We start from the raw sequence: 18,993 nt of genomic DNA on the forward strand, positions 1-18,993 counted from the left end.
TTTCCAGTTTAAAACAGAAGAATCACATCCCTGTACCCTGTACACATTATTTGTTTTATTATTCATGTACGTCATGCTTCTCGTATGTAGTTTGGCATTACTGAGCTTTGGAAAACACGGACTGACATTTATGTGTGCCCCTTTTTTTTCGAGTGTAAAGTAGTTAATGTAGCAATGATCAAGTATGTGTAATACAACCACCAGTTCAACATTCTCGACAAATCCTCACAATTGGCATACATGTACCATCATTTAAACTGTCCATGGATTAAAACAAACAATGATTCAAACAAAACACTCCATTGTTCAATGCTCTCTTTGAACCTGAAAGCTCATTGTATTTTTAGATTGCAAAGAATTCCTTGCGTTTGATGCATAGTCTGACATTATTATACAGAGAAGGCCCTGCGGCAAGTAGGCACTTTATTGTGACAAGATAGAGGGCGCTATTTTTTTCTCCTTATCTATACTATTAGTTATTAAACAAGTGGGAGTTGAATATGGAAAAATAGATCGCTTCTGCATCCCATATCAAACAAATCTGAATGCTGAAATGGATATGGGACACAGACTCGCTACAGTGTATGTGACTTTTCCGTATTCCATAAACTCACGTGTGAAGACAAATTTATCTTCAAGCAACTTGACACACAGCTAAACGCACACATTCTATTTTTTTGCATCCCTGTGGAGACATCTTTTTTGTTCTTATGATTTGTCCCTGTAGCTAAGAACCTCAAATACACTAAATTATTTGTGGAGCACCCCAGTCTTCAAAAATTCCCCTACGGAGTCCTGGGGTGGATTTCACAAAGGTAGTCCTAACTTAGGACTAGTCCTAGGCAATGCTAAGAGATAGGACCAGTCCTAAGTTAGGATGAGTTACTGGTAACTTAGGACCAGTCCTATCTCTTAGCATTGCCTAGGACTAGTCCTAAGTTAGGACTACCTTTGTGAAATCCACCCCTGTTCCCTTTTTTTGTTTTGTTCTCGGTCTCCATAAAGATAGTGCAACAGTTGTTCATTTTGCGTAAAGCTTAAAATGGCGCATTACGCGGACAACAAAACAGCACAATACGCAGGGTGTGCTATATGGGCTGTGCATCACATATTTTGTATACTACGGGTCAACCAATCCCGAGAATCGAGGATTCAAGTTTGCTTGAAGATGAATGTACCTGGAACCTCAGAGGAAAACTCTACATAATAACTTGAAAACTGAAAAGATTCTGATTAAAAGTCACCTACAGTAACACAAGCCTCTGTTAGATTTCCCTTTTAAACTTAACCTTAAAGGATTTGGGTACCTTTTCAAAATATCCATAGATTTACATTAAACTTACAGGGTTTGAAGACAATGATAGTGGAAAGCTTACCTTCAAATTTTACTTACTGAGGTGCTGTAGTTTTTGAGAAATGAGTAAAACAATGTCATGAAAATACGTTTGTAAATGCTTAAAATAATTTTTGTCTCATGAGACAAAAATTATTTTCATGACATTGTTTTACTCATTTCCCCAAAACTACAGCACCTCAGCACGTAATATTTTTCAGGGAAGCTTTCTACTATCATTATCTTCAAACTGTGTAAGTTTAGTGTAAATCTGTGGACAAATTGTGTTTTTTGTCCTACAAAAGTTAGATACACCCTTTAAAAACCCATCTCCACACAAACAGCCTGCCCAGCACGTATTATGTGAAATGGAGAGAAATAAACCTGTTTATGTTCAATGAAAGCACTCATGATTTTTGTTGGAGTGGTTGATAACACTTCTAAATACAAATTTAAAGTAATAAACCACAAGTGAAACTGACTGGGTAAATTTGGGGTTGGGACTTGCAGCCTCCAAATTCATGTGCTGCGCTCTACCAACTGAGCTAGTAGTCAGGGTAGTGCATGTTTTGCCAATATCTTTGTTCTGGGGTGCCAGTCAGAACCCTTTAAACCTGTAACTGCTGTGTAACATTACAACCCTGGAAGCGGCAGCAGAGGGGTCATCCTAAGGGGACGCGACTGTTCATATAAAATATCAAGTATTATAACACCCCTTACTGTTCCTAACTCTACATGTAATTACAGATGCAATAAAAATATACATTACAGTTTTGGTTTTCTTCATTTCCCCTTAAATTTGCATAAATGTTTACCCTGTCAATAGTAATGAAAACAAATACATACATATGTACAAAAGAGAATAATTTCATAAAAAATCATATTGCATCAGACAGTCATCTTTCTGGAAAGTCTAATGGGGATTTAGGGTCAAAGACCACTTGCATCAAAAATGTGTTTGTCTAGTTTCTAAACATTTCTTAAAGTATATCTTTGGTTTTTTGAATTGTTCATTGTTTCAATCCTTTTAAATGTAGATTTACATACAATAGGCCTGGGCGACTAATGAAATCTTACTACTCGACTAGTCACACCTCAAATAGTCGCAACTACGACACAAGTCGTGACTAATTTTTCATTCTCAAGATGCATTATGACACTTAAAGTTTTCTGCAAGCACAATATAGTGAAATTCAAGCTGAAAGGACTGGAGGATTGTGTCAGTGATGTCTGTGTTTTGTAAGTAAATTATGTTGTCATGAATAGTAAAGAGTGACTCAATTAGTTCACCAAAATGGAGCAAGTTCTAGTGCGCACAGACTAGCAACGCACATGCGCAGTGACGTACTCACCTGAACGACTCGTTTGGTAGTCTAGTCGACCTTCCACCTTTTCGCTAAGATGTCACTGGTTCCCCTCTGCGCTTAACACATGTTAGAATGGAACATGCTGTTGGGACCAGTGAAGAAACCATGGGCTCGAGGCTGGTTCCAAATGGTCGACCACAGTAGTCAACCAATGGTCAACCAGCCTGGGTTCGAGTCAAAATGGTCAACCTTTAGTTAACCATTGTGCACACTCGAACTTGCTCCAGGTAGTTGTGATTATTTGTTGTACTAGTTGTGGCGGCACGATGAATTGAATAGTTAAAAAAACAGTAGTCGTGACTTGACTAACCACCAATAGTTGCGACATTGACACTAGTTGCATTAATTGCCCAGGCCTACATACAATTGAACTAACATTATTTCAAAAGCTCCACTAATCTTGTATAACACCTTTACGATCTGTCCAATTTATTTGAGTAATGTTATAGGAAAGGAGTCTCCAGTGGTGATTTGTCTGACATGATGTATCTGTCTTCAAGTAATTTCATGAACCCTGTAGCCAGCAGGATTTTACATCTAATGGCCGTCAGCGTTCGTAGAAGTTGCGTTCTCATTATGGTTTTAGGCTTTGGCACAATAAGGTGCATGGGAGTACAGACATAAAATGGCAGTCACAGATACAGACAGTCGGTCGTAACGTTTCATGCATTGTGAACATTAATATTTTACACAAGATGGAACATAAAATGTTTTGTTTCATAATCATGAGCCGTACATATTTAAACGAGAAGTTGTTTTCCGCAAGTGTAAGTAGGAAACAAACAAAAACGTTAAAAAAAGTAAGGTAAGGCAAATAAATGTTTTTAAAAAAACGAGTAAAAAAAACCGAAACACAACGAAGGAAACAAAATGATCCACAAAAAAAAAGCATAAAAACATTGAACAGAAATAAAAAGAGGAATACGGTTTTTACAAAAAAACATGCATCAGTTCAAGAAGGGAATTTATCAAACCGAATCCACATTTGCGGGCGGACAAACGGATGAAGATAATCCAGAAGATTTGCCGAAAGCGAATATAAATAGAGGAGACAGAAAAATAACATTGAATTCAGAAACAGGAATACACTGTTTTGGTTTTATCAGAAAGTAGGCTAAAACTTCTCCAAGAAATAAGTTTAGTTACAAGCAAGAGCTAAAATTGTTTTTGCGGATATGTACATCAACACAACATATTTTGTAAACACAATGATTATACGTTTGGACTGCTCTATTGGGTGTCGATCAATAATAATTAGTCTTGATATCGCGGCATTTTAAAGCACTTACATATGTACATGTATAATTATTTTGAAGTTTTTTTAGGTAGGTCTTGTGGCTGTTTGTGGTACCAGCCACTTGTGGCCACTTCGGTCTCGAAATGGGTAATGCAGCCAAAATAAAGGCACAGTAAAAGTCATCCAATGACAACTACCAATGTTTCTGGTAGAAACATAATACATCATACATGTACTAACAACAATTCCAATTCCAAAAGTCTCACAAGTTTTTGGACTTACGTTTACTGGAATGAGAATGCTTCCAAAACCAGCATTTTTTTAATATTTTTTTTTTATATAAGAACAAGAATAGAAAAAAAAACCGAGGAAGACAATTTCTAAAACTTGCGCAAATTCTGCAGTGTACAAATGGTGTACTAGAAGTACTGCCATAGGTCAACGTGTTAGCCAGGAGTAGGTAAAAGGGCGTTTAAGTTTGCTGAAAATTTAACAACTGGTGTCCAAACCGTGCACTTACAATACATACATGTAAATGACAGTTAAAACAGGGGTGTCCAAAAGACACCCAGACACCATGCTAACACTATGCATAGAGGGCTTAAGCCGTCACAAGTTTGCAGTAGCTGTGCTCAACTCTTACGAATATTTGCAGCGAAAACAGAGTTGTGACGTCACATTCATATCAAATTTGAAAGTACAAACTGGGAAGTATAGAGGTCTCTTTATAAAGAAATACCTATGAAGTAAAAGGTTTCTTTTACAAAATAATTAATTTACCTTGTTCTCACGTAAAACAGACCACAGTTCATCAGTACAACAAAAAAAATTATTTGCACTTATTTCAGGCGATAAGCGTCTTCTTATTAATGCTACACTCCACCCACCTCTTCTTGGTTCTTCCTCCTCATTTCCTCCATGTCCAGCTGGGATTTAGTGATGGAGTCTTCAAGTCTCTTCATCATGTTGGTCTGGCGCTGAATCTGTAACAAGATAACACATTACGGGAAAGCTCCATTAAATCCATTGGACACTTTTGGAACAGAATTTTTTTTTTTTTTTAAATCACAGATTTACAAATAACAGAGTTTACAGAAGGTAATGGTGAAAGACTTGTCTTGAAATATTATTCAATGAAATGCTTTACTTTTTGAGAAAACAATAATATCAATTCTCGATATCGAGAATGACGCATTATTTTAAACACATGTCATGACACCGCGAAACGTGTGGTTAACAAGGGTGGGTTTTCCCGTTATTTTCTTCAAACTCTGATGACCGATTGAGCCCAAATTTTCACAGTTTTGTTATTTTATATATAAGTTGTGATACACGAAGTGTGGGCCTTGAAACACTGTTTACCGAAAGTGTCGAAAGATGCCAGATTTATAACATCCCTGTCCTCTGGCAACTCACACCTTTTATCTCCATGTGATCCCTTTTCCAAACAGTGGACTAATATAATAATTGGATCATGCATGAACCAGTAGGGGACTGCACTTCAGTGTAAGGGTAAAAACAAATTGTATTGCTACCCCCTGATGCAAAACTAACATTAAATCGTTGCGGTACGTGCTGCTAACACATAGGATTCGAACTGCCTTTAAGCCACCGGGCTAGCTCGGTGGCCTAGCATGTCTAGTGGTAAGACATCTGCTTTAGCAATGCAAAGGTCCTGGGTGCAAATCCCACCTGAGTGATTTGCCAGAACTCGGGGAAAGTATGGAGTAAACAGTGCTTAATACAGATCGGTGTAAGGGTCAAACAAATTACATTCTTTATCCCCTGATACAAAACTAACATCTATTTGATCAGGGGTGGATTTCACAAAGAGTTAGGACTAGTCTTATCTCGGTTAGGACAAATTACTCGTCCTAACATAGGACTATCCATGCAATTTGTATTTCTCCTAGGACTAGTCCTAAGTTAGGACTAATAGGACTAGTCCAAACTCTTTGTGAAATCGACCCCAGAACTAATTATACCTCGCTGGTTTTCTCCTGGCTTCTGTTCTTGAGTTTAGTGTGCTCAGTGTTTAGCTTCTGAAGAACGTCATCACGCTCAGCGATCTGTAGATAGCACAAAAAAACATTCAGGAGTAAAGAAAATAGAAACAGCATGGACCATGTAGCAGGTGATCTTTGATTGGGAACTTTGGCCATATCCGAAATGGTGGTTGCTAATGGCCTTTTATGCTTCAACAGAAAACAAATTAATGAAAACCCTGGTTTATTTTGTTCACAAAGTATGTGAGTGGACATGTATTTCACGCCCCCCCCCCCCCAGTAAAAAAAAAAAAAAAAAAATGAACAAAATACATAACCTTGGGACCTGAACCCACCCCCACACACGTGGAATGGTCCAGTCTAGATTATCAAGGACTTTGACTCCCCCAGTGCATAACACTTTGAAGAAAACAGTGAAATAAACATAATATGCCATAACTTTTTATCAGAGCTCACTTAATACATTGTAGCTCAGCTCTTCTATAAAGCTATAAAGAGGAGCCAAGGTTTCCGCTCAGTTACTTGCCGGTGTCTCAAAGATGAAGTTGACCTTCTAGAACATATTAGAATATTGACCTTTTCTGTAATGTATTTAGGAAATGAGGATGTGTACCTTGGCCAGGAATTCTTTATGCTGTTGATGAAGCGTCTCAGCGTCCGCTGTCAATTCAGAAATTGCATCCTCTTTCATCTGAACCTGAAGGGGAGAACAAAATTAGAAAAATGCTCACCCAGTTTTTGAATACACTGAATGCAGACAAATAGTTAACTAAAGTAAACTAATTGCTAACCCCCACCATGATACTTTCATTGGTAATGACACACTAGCACATCAGACAACTACTGAAAAAGGTATTATAATGTTCGCCAAAGGAGAGCTAAACAGGACAGTCTATGAATAAAGGAAAGTACTTCAATGTCTGAGAAATGTTACCTTATGGTTAAGGCTCTCTTCATTTGACTGTAGAATCTGGAACTCACTATTCAGCTCCTGCAGTGCTTCCTCTAGCCGTTCAACCTGAAAAATAAAGTCCCAAAACGCTTTTGCTTGTGCAACTTCTTAAGGGTATTCTTAAACATATAGGTTTGTCTATCCAACATTTGTCCAATTTCAGCAGAAATTCATTCAATTTCATTTACATGCATTCAAATTCACACATTTTTGTGATACATTGAGTGCAGACATGCAAATTTGTAATTGGCAACAAGATAAATGCAATGCTGGAAATTATCACTGGACCACAGGCCAAAGGCCAGTGTTTTCAGTTTCGGGCCAGTAAATTCACGGCCAGACAAGCACTTTGGTCTTTGTTTTTCAAAAAAATAACAACGCCTTTACTGCCCTATACCTTTGTGAAGAAATGTTGACCATATCAAATAAATACAAAATTTCTGCGCTAGCTGTGTAAGCGACAAATTCCTAGTAAAATGAAGTACGCACGCCCACAAACAAATTCCCTGGTAACCCCTTTGCTAACTGTAAGCAAAGCCACGCAATTTTGGCCTGAGGTGAAGTAGTGAACCTATGTAAACTTACTTCGTCCCTAGCACCAGTGTGCATATGCCTCATATCTTGCAGCTGCCGGTCCATGTTCGCTATATTCTCCTCCTTGTTCTTGATCTCATTCTGGGCCATCTTGTTCTGATGTCTCATTTGTTCTAAGGCCATCTCCTTTCGGTGGAAAATGTTAGAAAAAGCTTTGCTTAGGGATGTTAGAGGAAAAAATGCAAACCTAAGATTATTTAAATGGCCTGTGCAAGTCTCAAGTGTTTTTGAACTTTGAAACCAAGTGCGCCAATTTGTTTCCCTTATGAATTAAAGGCTGAATCTGCACTTTGTGGCTAGAATTCTAGTTACAAGAGTCGTTTCTTTTATATAATGCCTTTTTAAACCATAACCACTTCTCTACACCAAGGATTAAACATGAATGCAAAGGTAGTTACTTCTTACTTAAGTGTAACATGTAGGCTTATTTAGCCAAAGTAGAAATGCAAAGCTTAAAACAAATGACATTACACACTGTTAGGGTTAAAGGTTTTTAGTGGACAAGGTTTTGAAAGATTTTCGACACAATAACATTCTTATATCTCAGTTTACCTGCTTAGAAAGTTTCTCCTCTGACTTGACAAGTTGCTCCCTGAGTGCTGTCTGCTCATTCTTCATTCTCTGCACTGCCTCATCCCGACGTGATACCTTTAAATATAAGATGTACGCAAAAGATTATTGAGTGGGTCAGGTTGAGTCGGGTTGGTGTAGTGCTGTCTTTCCTCGCCTTCCACCTCTAGAACCCTGGTTCAAATCTCACTGGGGGGCACCGTGTGGATTTGGTATTCAGTCCCTAACCTGACTGTGTTGGTTTTTCCCTTTGAATAATTCTCTGCAATTTTCCCTCCGAAATCTAAAATTACAAATTCCATCAGTGTCTTCTCTTCATCTCGGATATTGGCTAGTACAGTGATTATAGTTTATAGAGACCTTGGTTTTACAACCCCAAAGTTAAAAGAAATTAACATAAAGACAAACAAACAAATACAAAATTTCTTCCACATTATAAAACGGCACCATTACCGATGTGCACTGGCTGTGTTGTGTTTTATACCATTTATTGTATTAACTGACATAAGAATGTTTGGATTACATGTGTGTTTCATAGTCATTTACTATTGCTTTGAAGCTTTTGAAGGTGAAGGACATATTAATTTCTCCAAAAGGCGATCAGAGCATTGATCGCAGCAATTTGCTGTCAACTATCGGTTCTTTTCAGATCCAACACATCTTTTCAGATTACACATGAAGCTACTGCAAACCACTATACAAAGTTTCAAATTCTACTTGATATCAGACTGTTTGTTTCATTCTATTGAAGAGAGAATTACAGTAGTCTGGTTACCTCAATAGACATGACGTCCTGTTCACTTTGTGCAGTGATCTGTGCTGCTTGGATTCTAGCAGCCAGACGTCCACTCTCCTCCATAGCATCCTGTAACTGTTGCTTAGTCTTCTTCAACTCAGACTCCATCTGAGATAGGGAGCTCTTTTTCCGACCAAGCTAGGGAGTTCATAAATTACAGAGGATAACACTTTGGTTTTACCCTTACACGGATATGTACAAGTAGTGCTGTCCAATAATTAGAAGTCTTTTTTGATGATCTAATCCCCTAGTTTCTGACCATAATTATAATTTTTGTCATCAGCAACCATTTTTATGGGTTCCTGATTTGAGAAATCAGTTGTACAGAACTTTTGCAATGACGCACATTGGGAAAAAACTATCAGGCGAGAGCAATGTGTTTTTGATTAAGAGGTTATAAATAGCATTCCCAGAACGTGGTTGAGATTAGACCACCCTGGAAATTCAAGTTATGTGTTTCCTAACTCACCTTCGTATTGATGTATAAAACATGGAAGAAAGAGTCACAAACTTATCCACGTTTATGTCAACATCTCTTTGACAAAGAACAATTTTTTTACTTGGAAATTTTGGAAAGTGAAAGGTTTGAAAGTCAGTAATTAATGATGCCAAAGTTAGAGATTTTATAAAAAGTCTGATCTGAAAACAAAGACGTGTTTTCAAAGTCTGAAAGTCCGAATTCCGCCAAAAGGTGAAAGAATCTCATCCCTGCATCCCTTCAATACATGTAGCTCATGGTCTTACCTCTTCCACCAGTCTGCGTTTCTCTTCATGAGCCGACGTGACTCCAGCCTCCAGAGTCTGTACAATGTTTTCTCTCCTTCCAGACTCACCCTGGAACTCCAGTACTTGCTTCTGCAATCGCTGAATGGTCTCCTCACGATTTTGAACCTGCACAGACGAGTGGGAAAAGTTGTTATGGGTTCACAAGGAACAGTTTTTTCATACATCACCAGTATGATATTTCAAATAGAAATATATCAGAGCGATTGGAGTTGTGAAATTTGTATAAGAATTAATTAGTTACGTAACCAATAACCTTTAAAGGATTCGGGTACTTTTTCAAAATGTGCACAGATTTACATTAAACTTAAAGGGTTTGACGATAATGATTTTGGAAAGCTTCCCTTCAAATATTGTGAGCTGAGGTTCTGTAGTTTTTTGAGAAATGAGTAAAACAAGTCACACAATAATTTTCGTCTCAGGAAGACGAAAATTATTTTAGCATGTAAAATCCCAATAACCAGTTATGATATTATACCATAACCATAGCATAACTGGTTAATACGATTTTACATGCTAAAATTTCTCAAAAACTACTCATTTCTCAGAAACTACAGCACCTCAGTAATGAAAATTTCAAGGGAAGCTTTCTACTATCATAATCTTCAAACTGTGTAAGTTTAATGTAAATCTGTCGACATAGACCCTATAACCACAACCCTAACCCTTTACCCCAACACAAAACCCAAACCCTTACCCATAACCCCATTGTTAACCATAACCCACAAAACACAGGGTGCAACATAAATGGGTCTCAAATAAATTCAAAATAGCTCTTCATTTTTTGTACATTTGAAAAGACCAAAATTAATGCTTTATTGCTGGTAAAGTCCCATGTTGATACTGCAATTGATCCAAAAGTTGTGAAAGTAAAAACACCAAAAGATGTGAGAGAATGAATAAATGCGAGAGAATGAATTAAATTTTACCCCTGTTTGCATGTTTTATAATGATATTTACGACAAATGAATCATTTAGCTAGATCGCATCAAATTAAACGGAAAGCTTACTTGTGATTGGCTCTTTGATACATTATCCTGGAAGCTCATTAGCTCTGCTTTGGTGGCTTGAAGTGCGCCCTCTTTGATGACCAGTTCTGCCTGCAGTTTGGCCGCTCGCTCACTTGCTTCTCCCTCGGTTTGAGAGAGTTCCTCCTTGGCGTTCTCCAACTAAGTTAAGAGAAAATGTGAAGAAAAATAATCATTGTAAATGATTAGTGTGAGGTGAAATTCTGTGAAATACTTTTTGAAAGTTTCACATCTTGAAGGGTGAACACAACATTGGTATTGCACAGTGAAGATATAAATGTTCACAGATTTGCTCATAACTGACATAGTATAAAGATGGATTGCTTGAAATGCTACGTAAAATAAAGGGGCTAAACAGTCATTTTTTAACCTTGATGTACGAACAGTGGATACAATTGCAAAGTTTTAAAGAACCATTACAGAATTGATTTTGCTAAAAAACAAAACAGTTGCTGGCAGTGTAAGCACTTTATATACATGTAATCCACCATATACATTGTACATACATGTAAACTGACAAGCCTGTAGAAGTTTGAGATCGATCAGCCATCTGGGACACGAGATAATAGTGACAAACCGATTACACATTTTTGCATGACATTGATGCAAAAAATAATAACAATAAAATGCTCACTGAGCGATAAACTCCAAACACAAAGTTAAATTACTTATTTCTCATCAAATGTGACATTTCAGGGGCAGAAATATTTCGAGGGGTGGTTTTCTACTATCATCATCATTAGACCGTGTAAGTTTGATGTTATTATTATTATTATTATTTTATTTGCCATAACAGTACAAAACATAATACATTGACAATATACCCCAAGATGGGCAAGGGACAACAAAAGCAAATACATACTATGATCCGTAGATCTGTTGCCTCACATCTGGGGTACACAATAAAATTAATATAGATTTAACATAATATACATGTAGTACACAAAGCATTAAAAAAACAGATAATTATACAACCAATAGCAAATAATAAATATATAATAAGAATACAAAATAAATTTAAAATACAAGTAGAAATAACGATAAGGTAAAGATAAACAATAAAAGGAAATAAATAAATAAATAAAAAGTAAACTTGTAGATAAATTAAACAACTTAAAATATTGCACAAGTAATTCAGCTAAAGGTACTATACAATAGATTCATGAGCTTGGCAGACAGAAAATCTAAGTGATTTAAGAAAGCTGTGGAAGGGCAAGAGCAGTAGTGAATTGAATGTATATCTGTGATCTTCGCGATTTTGTTTTTTCACCAATTCTGTAACGTTCCTTTAAAAAGCGCTATAAAGGAAGTTGCTATTGTTATTACTGATAAAGGCAAGAGAGGATCTATGGAAAGGGGGTTTGGGAGAGTTTTGTTTACCTCTGTGGTTGTCTTCTTCAGGTCTAATCTGAGTTGTTGCATGATGTCCCCTCTGTGCATGACTTGGATAATACTCTCTTGGTGTTTCTCTTCTAATATGGCTAACTCACTCCTTAGGTTGATAATGATGTCGTGCCTCTCTGCGACCTTTTAGGAGATGGAGGAAAATATTACTAGAGAATATCGGATATTGGACATTCAATTAGGTTTGTACACTGAACGTCTACCTTGTACATTGTATTGAATATTGGACATTTGTACAGTGAATATCTATCTTGTACACGTACATGTACATCGCTATTACATATTGGACATTCACATAAGTTTGTACAAGGAGTGTCCACCTTGTACATCAATATCAGACATTCAGATAGGTTTGTATAGTGACAAACCCCATCTGAGTGTCCAATGTCCAGTACCAAATTATCTTTACAGTCATACTTGTTTACCTCTTCAGTGAGTGCTTTCCTGGCATCCTTTGAGGCCGCAGTCAGAGTGGATACCTGCTGTTTCAGCTTCTCCCCCTGTGCCTTCAGCTCGTTGCATCGAGTCTGGCTCAGACCAAGATCTTTCTGTAACTCCCTCATGGATCTCTCCTTCATGGAGGACTCTTCCAGGGCCGACTGGAGCTGCCGGCTCACCGTGGCCAAGTCCTCCTCAAGGTTGTGCGTCTCGGCCTCATTCTTCTGAAACTGTGTGGTGTATCAGGGGGTCAAGTGAAGGAGTGAGAATACAAAATGAAGAAGGGTAGAGACTTCAACCCCCAGACGAGGGATCTGGTGTGATTACACTATTGCATCTACCCAAAGCTGCTGCTAAATTCAGTGTTCCAGATTGTGAGTAAGCTAAGTGGACAAGAGGTCAAGCACACTGGACTCAAGCTCTGGTGTTTCTGATCAGCAGAGTTTGGGTAAGAGATGTGGTCTTTACACTTGTGACCTTAAGAAAGACACTTATTGCTTCGTCATTCATATGGTACGTAAATTCGTAGGTCCTGTGTGTTGTGTAATGTCAGCAAAAGAACCCAGTAACTCGTACCGCTAAGAGAAGTGTTAAGAACAGTGTTTCTGGCAGTGACTGCCGAGTATGTTGCACACCTTCTAAAACCTGATATGGTGCAACATAAATCTGCCTTACAATTAAAACAACTTTCACAAATCTGTCTTGAAAATTTTCCTCCTTGCTCAAGTGCCTTGAACACCGTAATGGTAGATACATAATGTGCACTGCATAAGACTCCAGAATTATTATCATTGTAATTATTACGCCTGCCCCCGCTCACCACCCCCGGGAATCTCCCAAATATCCATTAATAGAATTCTAAATGAATAATATGCACATGTACGCAGGCAAAAAGTGTGGAGTAAAAAAAAACAAAAAAGAATATTTCCAAGTCAGCAAGATAAAATATGAATAAATCTTGGATGAACATTGCAAACAAGGCGCTGAATTTAAAACACAAAATTCATGCATTTCACTTTTCTTGAGCCAATATTGCTTTATGAATGAGCAACAAGCACGAGCAAATGCAATTCATGTTTTACCCGCATGAAATGCAAATCAATGACACATTAATGCACAACATTACTTTGGATCATGCATGTAACTATAACTCCAAATAATTTTTCTTACTCAAGACCAACTCACATCATTGTTAATTGTTAATTCAATTCATAGTGCAACGTGGACTTTGTATTAATGGACTACTTACAAATCCGTTGAGATTCAAACACTCACAATAAATAATACATGAAATAAAAACAAAATAATAACACAAAGAACAGGACGGGAATGTTGTTATAAAGAGGGCAAAGCCATTTTCACTTTTCACAAAGAACTACCACTGGAAAATCTTACAGTCCATGTGAAACATTTCAAGAGGCACCAACTAGGGCAACAAGACCATGGCCTCTTCGGCATCCAAGTCAGTTAAGGCCTGTGGAAATTTTGCTTAATTCAATTAATATCCGGTGTTCAAAGTTGAGTGATCACTTCTAAAAAAGTTTATTGTATTAGGCATTACTGGATGCACAAATGGACCCTTATTTACAAAAATAGTGATCTTGAACATTCCAGTGCAGGCGAGACTTAAACTGGTCATGTGGGAACTTTTTACATGTTTATGTCACAATTTCCACAGAAGAGTTTAAGAGTGACAAACAGATTTGTCTTTACTAGCCGGGCACCTGACTAAAAAATGATCTGTCTTAATACGTATATCTATTGCTGAGCACTACAGTTTCTAGGTCTTGTACCTGTCTGGATTTCTTTTCCATCTGATCTTGTAGATTGCGGACATTTCTCTGTTGTGCTTCCAACTGATAATGACATATGAGGGGAAAACAAATGACACTGAGACATAAAACATGCACTGCCAATGTAGAAACTGGAAAATCATTGTTCACTTACAATGATTGTGAAACAGTTTGGTGGAATGCCTGATTGATTGTGGGGGAAATTCTGGATAAAAATAGTCTACAAAAATAATAAAACTGAAATCATGCATGTAAATTATTTAGCTTTTATGATAGAGCATTCATCTTTTTCCATGAATGAAAAAATCACAATAACTTACAAATGTAAAGGTAGGGTCATACATGTAATCCTAAAATTAACGACCATCAAAACTAAACTTGCTGAGAAGCACAGCTGTTGAGAGTAAAAGCTTCCTTTGAAGTAATATGATTTTCATGATTTTTCAACCAAAAACATTTGACTGTGACTATAGACCTGATTCATGATTCATTCAATGCTAAAACTTTTCTGCTTAACAGCTTTATGACATCAAGCACAGGGGCCAGTTTCATAGAACTGATTAAAACCACAAAATATCGCTTAAGCAAAAAAAATCTTGCTTAATAGTAAAATCAGATTACCGGCCAAGACTCCACTCCACTTGTGATGCTAAGTAAACAACAGCTAAATACGAGTCACAAGCAATGTATATGGCATGAAATTTTGGCCAGTAACACGTGTAAAATAAGAGAGCTATTTTCGTGCTTAAGCAAATTTTTTGCTTTAGCAGCTCTATGAAATTGACCCCAAGTCATTTACCATTATTGGGGTATAAAACCATATGGTAATTTGCTTGATAAGCAGCTTGCCACAGCACATTCTAATTTTTCAATGAAACTTTTAATTGATTGCAAAAAGGCAGAAATGTATATTATTATTATTTGCAGCTTGACAAGATGACCATTTCATGGATGGGGGTATTTTTTTTCTTTGGCTTTGGGATGGGAGGGTTGGTGTGGTGGGTGTTAATGTACCTCGTTAGTTTGCCTGTCCACCTGTTGTTGTAATCCTTGTGCCCTTCTCTTCTGTGAATCCAACTGATAGAAACATGTGCAAGGTTAGTAGTCAGTGAGAAAAGAACAAGAAGGGCCCAGTGTCATGGCGCTGCTTGACTGTGAAATTCTGCGCCTACAGAATAGCGGCCACATCGGCTTGTACCAAAATGCCCATTAGCCGCAAATGGCCCCAAGGTTTGACCTTCTGATAGAAATTTGTGCAAGGTAAGTATCAAGAGTACAATATGCTGGGCCCAGTGTCATGGATTTCTGCGCTTACAGAATAGTGGCCACAAGCGGCTTGTACCAAAATGCCCATAGCCTCCGAAAGCGGCCGCAAGGTTTGACCTACTTCCATTTACATAAAGAGGTCAAAGTAAAAGTCAAAAAAGGAAACCAAACTCAAAATAGCAAACATAAAAACGAGCAGCACAACTTTTCAAAGCATACATCATTGCAAATTTATGGCAACAGAAAATGCTGGCCTGCTCTTTTTTAAACAAATAAAGAAAATACCACAACACAAACAGAGTGCAAAGTTAGCGTTAGACCACATTCTTCCACAGCATTCATACAACTTAAAACCAAAGCAAATTGACCACACCTCTGTCAGTGTAATATCATGTCGCTCCTGTAGGCTCAGGACATCCTTCCTCAGCTGCTGGATTGTATCATCACGTCTGGCAAGCTGTTGGAATTATTGAGAGGTGCAAATCATTTATTGAAACTTTACCCGGTCAGTTTTCCTTGTGGTTTATAACTTGATATTTGATAACTTGATATTTGATACCAGCTGAAGCTGTTTACAACCGGTTGTTTTCAGATATAATAATATCGAAGTCTTATATAGCGCACGTATCTACCAAACAAGGTACTCAAGGCGCTGAGTGTATACAAACTTTCAGAAAGATAGGTTATTGCAGTGATGAATTCTGAGACCCAATGATACGTTTGTGCGGGTTAGCCAACAACCTTGTTCCAAAAGGTGATCGATCTCGCCGTGCCATTTTTGCCCATCCATAGAGGATGCATACTACTACTACTACGCACACGAATACATAACCAAAAACTGTCTCAGTCACAAAAGAACAACACACATACAGAGCTCAAGGAAAGGACGTCAGAAAACGAACAAGTTTACAGTATTTCTTACTTTATTATGCCTTTTAACCAAACAGGCGTTTATTGCAACCTACAAACCTCTTGTTTCAGAAGCTGGTGACTGTCCTTGGAAGAACCTTGCTTGTCTCTTATTCTTGACTGTAAGACACCAACCTACAAATAGGAAACCCAAAAAGAAAGATTATTAGTTTTTATACACTAGTGAAAATGTATGGCAGTTACCATTCATGATACCTGCCCTGCCAAACAATTTCATGCCAAATTAGGTTTCATTAGGTATAACTCACAAACTGATCTAGCCCAATCAGGGTACCAGTGTGTGTAAGTCTGCCAGACCCCAAACAGTGAAAACAAACAGTCCTGACAGTGGAAATATAAAATATACCTCTTCTATTGTTTTCCTTCTCTGGTCATGTGACTGCTTTAGTTCTGTTTCTAGATTTCTGATTCGCTGGTCGAGATGAGCCACCTGTTGGATAAACATAAATACATCAAGACCATGCAGAGCCAAGGGCAATTTTCTAATTCACTTCAATGCAATTCAATTTATGTCATGTCAGTTTATTGGTTAGGGTTCAAACAAAATTGGACTGATTATAAATTAGATTAACTTAACATCATCTTCAGCAGAAAGTTAAAAGTGTAGTTAACATCCGAGCTGATCATTGAGGAGACAGACAGCATAATAGGATGGAGGATCAGGAGTTGGGGTATCTGCTTGTTTTGCATCGAAGTGACTGCCATCTCCTACCCAAGTCTGATGACAAATTTGTTCAATGGATTTTTGATGTTACTGTTGACCGACTCTGCTTTAGATAGAACCTTTTCTTTGCGAGGTTCATCCAGATCTGTGTCTATCCCTTGGATTTTACATGCTTGTTTCAAAACCCTACCAGACCAGTTGTACATGTATCTCCCATTAGGAGATAAGGACCCCAATCGGGATCAAAGTAAATACCCTAGTTAATGACTAAAAGTAAGGCCGTGCCCGAATTGGCGTTACATCTATAGCTAAGGCATGATCCCCATCCTCATGCCATCATTTGATTAAGAATAGGACGTCCTTAGTAACACCCTTGGCAACGGTCGCAGCCATAGCTGTAGCCGTCATTATGGTTTCAGATTTGCTGCATACCTCGCCAGACCCTTGTCGCTGTTTCTCCTGCAGTAGAGAGATAATCCCCCATTTTGCCAGGTACTTTTTGTGCATCTTTTTTCATATTTTGGTGATTTGGGTAGTTTAGGTGATTTTGATGATTCAAGTGTATTTTAGGTGGCCATATTTCTCTTATAAGTGAAAGAAATTTTAAGGCGGCTTTACTTGCCATGCATGGTGCACGATTTAAACCGTAGCTATTTTGATGGGTTTAAAGCAGTTAATAAAGTAACAAGCTTTTTCTTGCTGCATACCTCGTCAGACCCCTGTCGCTGTTTCTCCTGCAGTAGAGTGATGGTTTGAGCATGGCTGGCTTTCTGCAAGAGAAAAAAACACAACATATACATGTACATAGTTAAAAAGGAAACAATCCCAAAAGACTGCACTGGAAATACAAGGCTGAGATTTGAGAACTATAATGTTATTGGGCTGGCTCAAGGGTTACGTTTGTGCAACTAGTAGATTGGAGTTTGTGTGGTGCTAATTTTAACCCAAATTGTGGTTAAATTGACCGGGTCAATTTTAAATCATGGGGGGGGGGGGAATTAATGTGTCAGCGCTCTACCAACAGAGCTGTGTAGCCATTATTTTGGGGAGTCCATTCCTTTTGTGCTTTTTAAAGTCTAATAAAACTAAAACTTCCACAATAATGAGGTTACCTCTGAATCTCGTACAACCAGCTCATTTTGGAGTTCATTCACCAAGAAGCGGAGTTTGTCAATATTCTCTTCTTTGCCGACCATCTGCAGGGAGGAAGCAAAAAGAAGAAAAAAACCATTAGCCACTTCCTGGACATTCCTCATTCAGTAAGCCTCTGTCTGTCATAATCCCTTTGTGTAACAGTAATAACCATAGAGTTATATATAAGAACTAGAGGGCGCACGAGTGATGCTTCGTGCACAAACGCCACGGGACTGCAAGATGACAAGCGCGTCATTCTGCACGCGCGTTGAATATGAAATACACGTTTGAGGTTTTTTTTATTGAACGCTCACGCGATGCTGTTTGTTCAACTTACAAAATGGCCGCACAAACACACGCTGTGAGATAGCTGTTTTGTCAACTTAGAAAATGGCCACCTGCGCACATACCGGGGCGCGTATATAGGCCAGTGCGCCTAGTTCTTATATATAACTCTATGGTAATAACGCATAAAAAGGGGCAAGACTAATTTGCCTCCACAACTTCTGTTTGATCTTCAGGGGGAAGGTATTCGTTTGGTACATGTGATCACTCTTAAAGTTAATGGCAATAAAAACTACTGGTTGGAAGCCTACAGCAGCTTTCGATAGTATAAAGCATTTTCAGAATCATTTCACTTTAAAGACAGTGGACACTATTGGTAATTGTCAAAACCAGTCTTCTCACTTGGTGTATCT

The 18,993-nt window shown here is 38.0% G+C and overlaps 1 protein-coding gene across 4 annotated transcripts in view; it reads right to left on the reverse strand.

The window, feature by feature from the left end:
• Positions 1 to 18,993, reverse strand: part of LOC139934379 (uncharacterized) — a 64,959-nt gene that overhangs the window by 22,130 nt on the left and 23,836 nt on the right. For 2 of the 4 annotated variants that reach the window (XM_071928584.1, XM_071928588.1), the window contains exons 7-24: positions 18,274 to 18,357; positions 17,869 to 17,931; positions 16,844 to 16,927; positions 16,537 to 16,611; positions 15,941 to 16,024; positions 15,316 to 15,378; positions 14,302 to 14,364; positions 12,496 to 12,738; positions 12,047 to 12,193; positions 10,649 to 10,807; positions 9,600 to 9,746; positions 8,835 to 8,993; positions 8,042 to 8,137; positions 7,481 to 7,615; positions 6,878 to 6,961; positions 6,557 to 6,640; positions 5,923 to 6,006; positions 4,825 to 4,920 (exon numbers count right to left, since the gene is read on the reverse strand). In XM_071928584.1, the coding sequence (XP_071784685.1) occupies positions 4,825 to 4,920; positions 5,923 to 6,006; positions 6,557 to 6,640; positions 6,878 to 6,961; positions 7,481 to 7,615; positions 8,042 to 8,137; positions 8,835 to 8,993; positions 9,600 to 9,746; positions 10,649 to 10,807; positions 12,047 to 12,193; positions 12,496 to 12,738; positions 14,302 to 14,364; positions 15,316 to 15,378; positions 15,941 to 16,024; positions 16,537 to 16,611; positions 16,844 to 16,927; positions 17,869 to 17,931; positions 18,274 to 18,357 (1,950 nt within the window). The remainder of the gene's footprint in view (positions 1 to 4,824; positions 4,921 to 5,922; positions 6,007 to 6,556; positions 6,641 to 6,877; positions 6,962 to 7,480; positions 7,616 to 8,041; positions 8,138 to 8,834; positions 8,994 to 9,599; positions 9,747 to 10,648; positions 10,808 to 12,046; positions 12,194 to 12,495; positions 12,739 to 14,301; positions 14,365 to 15,315; positions 15,379 to 15,940; positions 16,025 to 16,536; positions 16,612 to 16,843; positions 16,928 to 17,868; positions 17,932 to 18,273; positions 18,358 to 18,993) is intronic. The other 2 variants (XM_071928585.1, XM_071928587.1) reach the window with 2 other exon arrangements.

This window comes from Asterias amurensis, chromosome 3 (assembly GCF_032118995.1).
Source record: "Asterias amurensis chromosome 3, ASM3211899v1".
In the NCBI taxonomy this organism is placed as follows: domain Eukaryota; kingdom Metazoa; phylum Echinodermata; class Asteroidea; order Forcipulatida; family Asteriidae; genus Asterias; species Asterias amurensis.